Consider the following 9,935-nt stretch of genomic DNA (forward strand, 5'->3'; position numbering starts at 1 on the left):
TGGAGTGCAATTGGTCCCCTACTTGTCATTGTCGAACAGACGCTGGCATTCTTCGACTTTAACATAGGCCAGAATAAGCCATTGCCATAGCTTAGCTGCAAAGGTATACGGGAGGTCAAAGGTCAATGAAAATCAGAAAATAAGGGAGCATTCGATTTTTTACAGGGAGGGGGTCGGTGGAAATCATTGGGGTTGACTTTTACAAAACCGCTTTTTAGGGGGGTCAAACTTTACAATGAATGATTGAAGGGGAGGGGTCAAATTTTACAAAGGTTGGTATTGAGTTATGGAAAACAAAATTGACTTTGGAATTTCACTGAAATGTTGCTTGTGTAACCGATGTTTCGAGACAGCAGAATGATAACCGACCAAAGCTCAGCCAAATTTATTTCTCTAGCAGGGCCAACAAGTCCGAGACTGGTGTTAATCTCTCTAGAGCAGCAACAGAGCATGTAGCCCTGAGTACAGGTCTGTGTGTTCCTGGCGTTATACGGCCTCCACTACAGCCCTGCAATGGTCTGTGGAGATAACTGGGGTCTCTGCAGCGAGATTCAAAATGGGGATCTCCATGGGTAAACAACTTGTCCATTACGTTATGTTTCAGAAAATGAGCGGTTTTGTACCTTAGAAGAAGTCAATCGCATCTTTTCTGGGATTGGTTAGGAGGTAAAGGTAGGCAGGGAAAGGATTTTGCCCCAATAGAGTGGAATTTCGTCCAAAAAGACTGTTTAGTCTTCAGTGCTGTCCAGATCCAGGCCGCAGAGACCTCAGTTCTCTTCATAGACCATTGCAGGGCTGTGGTAGAGGCCATATAATGCTGGGATCACACGTGCACAGACCTGTACGCAGGGCTACAGAGCATGGGGCATGAAGTGAGGAACCAACGCACAGTCATATAAAGTAACAAACAACTTCTGTATATTACTATATTGTGTCAAATATCGGGGTCTACATATAAAATAGTAAAACCGTACTTCAAAACTATATATATTACTCCATGGTAACAATAACCGTACTGATCAACCTCCCGACGGCAGGAGTCGAACACACTTTCAGAACAAAAACTCTGTTCAAACCCTTTCTAAATGCTTAACAATTTCTATGGAAAACTTAACGTTGCCGCAGAGGTACCTCTGACTTGACCACGCGGCTCGGAAACACAAATAGTTCACACGCGACTTTAACTCATGTTCGGTGATGAGCACAATTGTAAGTCCGGTGTAATGTCTGCACATGAAAGTTGGCGACAACACACGCAATTCACTGCTAAGCAGCGTCCAGTTCGGCTACCACGGGAGCAGCCATCTGAGATCTTTGTTTACTTCCGGTCGGGACATGCCAAACTGATCTGAAGTCTTCCTCTGCTAACTCCGCACATCGACAAAAATCAGTGGAACAATCATAAATAATGTTCTCATGACAATCTCAGACATCTGACTGAACTCATAAACGGAAAAAAGTTCGCAGTTAACACAAAATTTGCTGCAGAAAGATCAGCTTTCAACTTGTGGTGATACTATCGTCTCAGCGTGCAGTGTGTATTGCAAATATACGGCACGGCTTTCACTTGTGTGAGCAATATTCGTTCGATCGACTAAAGTAGAGGATGGCGTAGGGTTTAAAGAAACAGTCCGATCCGCATAAAGTTCGGTCTCTGCCACTCACCGGTTTCTTTACATATCTGCTGACTTGAGTAAAACTCAAAATAGAGAAATATCTGACTTAAAAAGCACACGCTGACACTCAAACCTTCCAGTGCCAGTGCAGCATGCAACGTAAAACACTGTCTGGAAAGTTCCCGTCTTGGACTCTGTGGCGGAGTCCAGTTACTTTTGTATCCGCTAAGTGCCAACCACTCCAAGAAATAACCACCCTCAGTTGCTTTAGTTTAGAGTAGATTATTCAAGAAGCGGTGAAAACTGGGTAAATAAAGAGATTAAAATACAAGGTCATTCATTGTCTACATCTGAGAGTCGAGGCAAATCAAGTTCAAAGTAAACGGAATAAAAGAACTAAATTCGACTAAAATATCTAAGCACTGCATTCAAAATGGTCCTCTAAATAATTGGAAAGTCATAAAAGGAAATCAACTTACATCGTTGCGCCTACAGTCCTACTTTTGGCTGGAGTGTTAGTGAGATCCACGTGGCATGTCTACTTGCTTTAAGACAGTGCAGGAAAAAAACGTGTCTGCCTGGGTGTAATTTAATCTTTAACCTTTTAATTGTTTTACCAAGAAGTTTCTTGACCTTTGTGTCAGAGGGCTATAAGAAAGATAGAGGGCGATCTTCAGAAAATCTAGTAAGGGTCATGAAGGGTCAATTCAACACACTCCCCGTCTAAAAATGCGCGGTAAGCTGAATTTTTACTAATCATAAATTTCGAATAGAATAAATGCCTACTAATATTTTAGGTCTAAATAAATTCTAAAAGCTAAGGGTATATACGAAAGGGTTCGTACTAAGAGAGTCCGTATATAGTGTTCATTGAATTCAATCACAGAGTTCAATTTGTACTTTCAATCAAAACTAATTCACTAATAGGTCTGAGATAGGTTCGATGTTCGCCATCTTTGTAGATCATGACGTCTACTTTGCGTACTTTGTTGTCATCGCTGGGGTAGACCTTCACTATGCGAGCGAGGGGCCAGCTGTTTCTTGCGTATTCTTTCTCTCTCAAAAGAACCACGTCTCCTTCTTTGACGTTGATTGTAGATTTGTTCCATTTTGGTCGTGGCTGACGGCTTTGTAGATATTCTTTTCTCCATCGTATCCAGAATTGATCAGCTAGATACTGTACGCATCGCTAACGTTTTCTACTGTAGAGGTCTTGTTGGACGAATGAGCCTGGTGGTGGGGTCGGTGATTGAGTCTTCATGGTGAGTAGCATGTTAGGGGTGAGAGCTTGGGGATCGTTTGCATCTGATGATACCGTTGTTATAGGTCTGGAGTTGACGATGGCGCTGGCTTCTGCCATGAGAGTTGTCAGCAAGTCATGTGTGTATTGTTGCTTGCCTAGTTGATAGTGCATGGAGTCAAGAACCGGTCTGATGGTACCAATTTGTCGTTCCCATATACCGCCGAAGTGTGATGCGTGAGGTGGGTTGAAAATCCGCTCGCAGTCTTCTCGTTGTAAGGAATTTCTTGATGCGGTCTTGATCCAGCTCTTTGGCTGCTGCCTGAAGTTCGTTCTTTGCGCCGATGAAGTTGGTGCCCTGGTCACATCTGAGTTTCTTGATGTTGCCGCGTATAGCTATGAAGCGACGTAGGGCGTTGATGAAGGATGAAGTGTCCATGGAGTCTATTACTTCTATGTGTACTGCTGTAGTGTAGAGACAGACAAAGATAACTGCCCATCTCTTTGCTTCAGACGTACCGGCTCTGGTTTTGCAGGAAGCTATAGCCCAGGGGCCGAATACGTCCATTCCAACGTTGGTGAATGGTGGGGTTTTCTCTGTTCTGTCCGACGGTAGGTCGGCCATGAGTTGAGTGAGTGGTTTTGCTCTCAGTCTTCTACATATCGCACATTTGTGTAGTATGCTTCTTACCATGTCATGTACACCCATGATCCAATAGCCGTTAGCTCTGACGTTTGACAGGGTGAGTTGTCTGCCTTGATGTTGTACTTGTCGATGTACATGATCGATGATAAGTCGTGAAATGTGGTTGTCCTGTGGGAGGATGATGGGGTGTCGGCCGCAGAGGTCGATGTCAGATTGACGAAGTCTTCCTCCAACGCGGATGAGTCCTTTTTCATCGATGAATGGGTTCATCCGGCTGATGGGGTTCCGTTTCTGTAGTCTGTTGTTGTCCGTGCCTGCTGACTTTGTTGCAGATAGTATCTCATATTCTTTATGAAACACGCTTTTCTGTACTGAGCGTAGGATGATGGTTTCTGCTTGTGCCATCATCTCAATTTTCAGTTCTTCTGGAGACTTCTCTTCTTCTTTTTTGTCTGTCTTTTCTGGTAATTTTCTTTGTCTGATTTTGCCTATTAAGTTGGCAATACTTCTCTTCAAGGATCTCCATGATGAGAATCGTTGAAATCGGTTAGCACCTAAGTCGTCCTGTTCTACTTCCTTCGTTGATGTGTTGAGGACAGCAAGTTGTTTGCGGACCTCAGGGTCTTCGTCACTTACTGTGTATTTGTGTCTGTTTCTTCATGGTTGTCTTGCTCGTCTCGCTGCCACAGGAATGCTGGTCCTGATAGCCAGATAGTTGAGTTGAGTTTTTGGGCTGGTACGCTGCGTGATGCGATGTCAGCTGGATTTTCGTGTGTAGACACATGTCGCCACTGGTGTGGTGATGATATGTTGTGTATCTTTTCTACTCTGTTCGCTACGTATACGTGGAAACGTTTCGAGGTGTTGTTTATATATCCAAGGACGATTTCGCTGTCCGTGTGATATATGACGTTGTCGATGTTCAGGCCGATTTCTGATGTGATCTTCTGTGCGAGTTCTGTCGCTAGGACGGCTGCACACAGTTCTAGGCGAGGTATGGAGACTGCATGAGTCGGGTTTACCTTTGCCTTGCCAAGTATGAATGATACGTTGACGTTGTCTTCATGGTTAGTCAACCGCAAGTACGCTACGGCACCTATGGCTTCATTGCTGGCGTCAGACAAAAATGTGACACTCAGTTTTCTTTATGGGTCCGAAGATGGGTGGAGTGTAGCATCGCTGTAGCTGTATCTTTGTGATGTAGTTGAGGTTGTTGCACCAGCGGGTCCAGCTGGGCAAATATTTCTCTGGTAGCATTTCATCCCATCCAAGGTTTGATGAGTTGCGTCCTTTAGTTTCTGTCATGAGGCCTCGTAGTATTAGTTTTCCTTCTATGGAAACTGGTGCGAGTATACCGAGTGGATCGTATATTGAGTTGACGATCGCCAGTACTCCCCGCCGTGAGAATGGCTTCTCCTTCAAGTCTACTTCGAATGTGAATGCGTCCGCCTCTAGAGACCACTTGACCCCTAATGATCTCTGTGTTGGTAAGGTGTCTTGGTTGAAATCCAAACTCTGTAGATCTTTGGCTCGTACTTCGTTTGGAAGTGCTGTCATGACTTCTTCGTCATTAGAAACGATCTTGTGGAAGTTAACGTTTCTGGTTGCTAGTAAGTCTCTTGTTCTATTGATGAGACTGATAGCTTTCTGTGCATCTGGTGCTGAGGTTAGTCCGTCGTCGACGTAAAAGTTCTTGTCAATGAACTCTTTCACGTCTTCTCCATACGTAGATACGCCGTCTTCAGCGATCTTTCTCAGTCCGAAGGTAGCAATGGCTGGTGAGGAGACATTGCCGAACAGGTGTACGTTCATTCTGTACTGAATTACTGGTTTCGTGGGGTCGTTGTTTTGAACCAAAAGAAGCGCAGATAGTCTCTGTGTTCTTTGTTGACGTGGAAGCTATGAAACATTTGTTCTACGTCGCCCATTACTGCTGTCTGCTCGCGTCGGAATCGTAGCAGGATACCGAGGAGGCTGTTCATTTGGTCAGGTCCCTGAAGCAATGCGTCGTTCAAGGAGACTCCATTGTACTTTGCACTGGAGTCGAATACTACTCTGATCTGCTGTTTCTTGGGATGGTAGACACCGAAGTGTGGTAGGTACCATGCGTTGTCGGCATCTATTTCATCTTCTGGAACAGGACTTGCGTGGTCACGTTCCGTTATTTTCTTCATAAACTGAAAGTATTCTTCCATCATTTGTGGTTTACGCTGAAACTGATTCTGTAGATTGTAGAATCGGTTCAGAGCTGATTGTCGGTTGTTCGGTAATTTCTTCGGATCTTGCCTGAAGGGGAGAGGAAGTTCTAGATTGCCTTCCTCATTTACATGGACTTCTCGTTGCATGATGTCCAGGAATTGCTTGTCTTCAATGGAGGGTGCCTTTTGTTCGTCGTAAGGTGTCCGCTTGAAGACAGTGGTGCCGAAGTTGATGGGTTTCGGGCTTATTATGTCTTTGATGTGGATGTGATGATTACATTCGAGCGCTGATTCGTCGTAGCCGTTGAGGGTTGCAGTCGTACGGTGTACTGAAGTGCGGATTACACCTCTTGCTGTCTCTAGGCACAGTTCGCCTGAAATTGTCCACCCTAGGTCGGTGCGTTGAGCCCAAGGCGAGTTTACAGGTCCGTTTCTTGTTTCTCTGACTTTCAGTGGTTCTGGGCAGTTTCTGCCGATGAGGAGATGAATTCCAACGTTCTTTTTTGGTTCTGGAATGTAATCGATGATGGGCTTCAGATGTTTGAAGGCCTTGCAAATGTCTGGTGTGGGTATTTTGTTCTTGTCGCTCGGTATGTTGTCGTTTTCTAGCAGGACGGGAAGAGAGAATTTTTTCTTTCCGTCATGTGATTCTATGATGACGTGGTTGCTACGTCGTCCCTTTCTGAGTTCTCATTTGCCGCTGCACTTTGACAGTTCGTATTCAAGGTCTGGGCCGTGTATCTTCAGTGCGTAGAAGAGGTGACTGTCACCCATACAGGCATTGGACTGGTCGTCTAGGACTACGTAAGTTTCTATGTAGTCTGCTGGTCGGTCTTGTGTTTACACCTTTGCGAGGACTATCTTCCCACACGAACGTCCGGCTTGGCATTTTGTGAGTCTGGTGCATTTTGTTGTAGTTTCTTGGGTTCCCTTTTCTTTATCTTCTGGTTTAGCTTCGGTTGTTTTCTGCTTAGACCTGTCACCAGGTGTAGTGTGGAGACAGGTGATGTGTTTCTTGCTCTTGCATATGGCGCACTCGATGGTCGATGTGCAGTCTTTGGCGAGATGTTTCTCAGTGCATTTAAAGCACAAGCCTTTCTTCTTACACAGTTCAATTCTGTCAGCAACTGGTTGCTTTGCAAATGCTTTGCAATCTTTCAGGTCATGTCCTGTAGCCTCGTGAAAGAGACATTGTTTTTCTTCATTTGATGATTTCGTTGCGTGTACACGCGCTCTAGTCTTCGTTTGTTGACTGGATTTTGACTTACTTGTTCCAGGTGTGTGTCGTCTGGTCTTGGAATATCAGGATCGCATGCTGCTTTCGCTGTGTCTTTCAAGAAGTCTTTGAAGAACTTGAATGGAGGAAATGTTTTGTGGCGTCGTTTGTATGATGCCACGTTATCTCTCCACTTGTTGAGGACGAATCTTGGTAATTTCTCCATGACGGGCTTGAGTCCCTGTGGTGTATTGAGGGACGAAAGGTCAGGGAGTTTTCTAATGTGTGCCTCTGTGTTAGAGCACAGGTCTGATAGTTCGAGTAGCTTTTTGCTTTCGTCTGGTTTAACTTTCGGGAAGGACTTCAGTCTTTCCAGGATTACTGCGGTGATGACTGCGGGGTTGCCGAATCTGTCTTCTAGTTCTATCCAAGCCTTTCTATATGACTCGTCTGGGTCGTCTACATATCGCTGTAGATGGTCTTCGACGATTTTCTGCGGATCTCACTGTGTGTATTTATGCAGGAAGTCCAGCTTCTCAGATGTCTGTATGCAGGCCGTTGTTACAGTGGCCTCGAATGATCTTTTCCATGACATGTACATGGTTGAGTCGCCTCCAAATGTTATTGGTTGTTGTAGTGGTAGACGTTGACGGGCCATCATTTGGGCTATCTCCGTCAGAGGTTGCATGTTGTTGTTGTTCTGGCTTGTTGTAGGTGTCTGTTGATTTGAAGTAGGTGTGACTGTCTCGCCTGATTCTGTTGGTGTTCCCTGTCCTGGTTGTATCAGTAGAGGGGATGATTCTAAGTCTTTATTTTGTGCTTTGGGTAGAACTCGGTAAAGTTCAGTGCTGGTAATGGATCATGCTTCATTTCTCTTTTCATTGCAATGTATCGTGATACATGGTCGTTTGATGACTGGTCTGGTGTAGTAAGTGTCTGTACTGGTAAGGAATTTTCTTCCGCTATTTTCTGGAGGGTTTCTGCATCTATCCTTGCCTTTTCTGCTTTCATTTCAGCTTCGATAACTTTGATTTTTGCTTGATGGTGAGCAATTGTTTTCATATAATCTGCCTCTCTTGCTGCAGAGCGTGCCTTGCCTTGTGCCTTTAATGCGTTTGTTCTGGATGATGTTGATGATCTGGTTCTGTGTGAACTACGTAAGCTGCCTTGTGTAGATCCTCGTTCGGATGGTGATTTGAAGATGAGGACGCTGTTTTCAGCTCTCCTTGTCTTTGCATCGTTAATGTATTCATTTGCTTGTTCAATGTTCCTATTGAAGCTTATTTCCGTTAATTCTGCATGCTCCTTACCTTCTGGAGTCTTGTCTTGTTGATAAAGTCTCTGAAGTTTGTTCCAAGTTTGTTCGTATTCCTTGGAAAGTGTCTCTGCTGTATCAATTTTGCGTTCTGTTGGGTCCTGCATCCCCTGAGGTCGATGAGAACTCCCCTTGTTTGGTTCCAAATGCTTGACAGGGCCTTTTCAGTGTCAAGGTAGCATAGAGCAGTCCTCTTTCGTTTTTACTACTGTCCTGAAGAGGGCGCCCTTCAGTTCGGGCAGCAGATCCACCTTCAGCAGTCCACTGGGAACCGCCCCTTCCTTTGTTTGTTCTGTGGTATTTCTTGCCTTAGAAATATCTTCTTGATCTTCATTTTGAGATTCTGTGTGAGCTGGTTGTTCAGCTCCTTCGACTTTATTTTCTTCCATTATAGTTTCTTTGAGTCAGTTGTAGTTGGCTGTATATGTGTATAGAGTTGGCCTACCTTGTAGCCTATATGCCAGTGTCCCCTGTGCACTCGAGCCAGTGTCTTGTCCAATGGTTCACTGGTTTTCACTTCCAACGATGTTTCACTTGCGACGATTTTTCACTGTGGCGGAGTCCAGTTACTTTTGTATCCGCTAAGTGCCAACCACTCCAAGAAATAACCACCCTCAGTTGCTTTAGTTTAGAGTAGATTTATTCAAGAAGCGGTGAAAACTGGGTAAATAAAGAGATTAAAATACAAGGTCATTCATTGTCTACATCGGAGAGTCGAGGCAAATCAAGTTCAAAGTAAACGGAATAAAAGAACTAAATTCTACTAAAATATCTAAGCACTGCATTCAAAATGGTCCTCTAAATAATTGGAAAGTCATAAAAGGAAATCAACTTACATCGTTGCGCCTACAGTCCTACTTTTGGCTGGAGTGTTAGTGAGATCCACGTGGCATGTCTACTTGCTTTAAGACAGTGCAGGAAAAAACGTGTCTGCCTGGGTGTAATTTAATCTTTAACCTTTTATTGTTTTACCAAGAAGTTTCTTGACTTTTGTGTCAGAGGGCCTTAAGAAAGATAGAGGGCGATCTTCAGAAAATCTAGTAAGGGTCATGAAGGGTCAATTCAACACAGACTCCCTAGGTATAGAGTGGTATCACAGAAGAACTCCCAGGTAAAATAGAAAATACACAAGTCTTCCATACATAATCTATTAGAAGCTATGAATAATTTCTTTTAAATACAAAACTAGCTAAATCTGTGTATTTATAGACTCTTGATTATTGATATTAATGTACTTGATGAGACTAGGGTAGTTACCAGTGCATGTATGAGCAAGACATTTGATTGGGAACTTTACCGAATTGTTAATTCACTATCTTGTCAGAGGAAACTATGAATAATTTTTTCCATCACAAAACTAGTTAAATATGTGTGTTTATGTGCGCTTGATTATTGATTTTAATGTACTTGATTAGACTAGGGTGGTTACAAGTGGATGTTTGTGCAAGAAATTTGATTTTGGAATGTCACCGAAATGTTGATACACTATCTTGTCTATGAGGAAACTATGAATATTTTTTTCCAATATAAAACTAGGTAAATCTGTGTATTTATTTACTCTTGATTACTGATATAGTGTAATTGATTAGACTAGAGTGATTACAAGTTCATGTGTGTGCAAAAAATGAAGGGTGTAGCACTTGTGGTTACTGAGTTATGAACAAATATGTATATTTGAGGTCAAAGGTCATTGAGGTCACATGA

General features: G+C 43.5%; 3 protein-coding genes and 1 long non-coding RNA gene across 4 annotated transcripts; all 4 read right to left on the reverse strand.

The window, feature by feature from the left end:
* Positions 1-3,034: 3,034 nt before the first annotated feature.
* Positions 3,035-4,286, reverse strand: LOC139126170 (uncharacterized). Its single transcript, XM_070692220.1, has 2 exons — positions 4,139-4,286; positions 3,035-3,990 (listed from the first exon to the last, which is right to left on the reverse strand). The coding sequence occupies exons 1-2, from the start codon at positions 4,284-4,286 to the stop codon at positions 3,035-3,037; spliced, it is 1,104 nt and encodes a 367-aa protein (XP_070548321.1).
* Positions 4,287-4,618: 332 nt separating this feature from the next.
* On the reverse strand, positions 4,619-5,314 carry LOC139126171 (uncharacterized). The gene has a single exon (XM_070692221.1). The coding sequence runs from the start codon at positions 5,312-5,314 to the stop codon at positions 4,619-4,621; it is 696 nt and encodes a 231-aa protein (XP_070548322.1).
* An 11-nt stretch (positions 5,315-5,325) lies between these two features.
* On the reverse strand, positions 5,326-7,604 carry LOC139126172 (uncharacterized). The gene is made up of 4 exons (XM_070692222.1): positions 7,482-7,604; positions 6,969-7,157; positions 6,576-6,876; positions 5,326-6,305 (listed from the first exon to the last, which is right to left on the reverse strand). Exons 1-4 carry the CDS (start codon positions 7,602-7,604, stop codon positions 5,326-5,328), a joined length of 1,593 nt encoding a protein of 530 aa, XP_070548323.1.
* Positions 7,605-8,853: 1,249 nt separating this feature from the next.
* On the reverse strand, positions 8,854-9,173 carry LOC139126472 (uncharacterized). Its single transcript, XR_011550586.1, has 2 exons — positions 9,068-9,173; positions 8,854-8,891 (listed from the first exon to the last, which is right to left on the reverse strand). It is a non-coding gene; the product is annotated as an uncharacterized lncRNA (long non-coding RNA).
* Positions 9,174-9,935: the final 762 nt, after the last annotated feature.

The sequence above is a fragment of the Ptychodera flava genome, assembly GCF_041260155.1.
Source record: "Ptychodera flava strain L36383 chromosome 3 unlocalized genomic scaffold, AS_Pfla_20210202 Scaffold_27__1_contigs__length_13241970_pilon, whole genome shotgun sequence".
NCBI classification, from domain to species: Eukaryota; Metazoa; Hemichordata; class Enteropneusta; family Ptychoderidae; genus Ptychodera; species Ptychodera flava.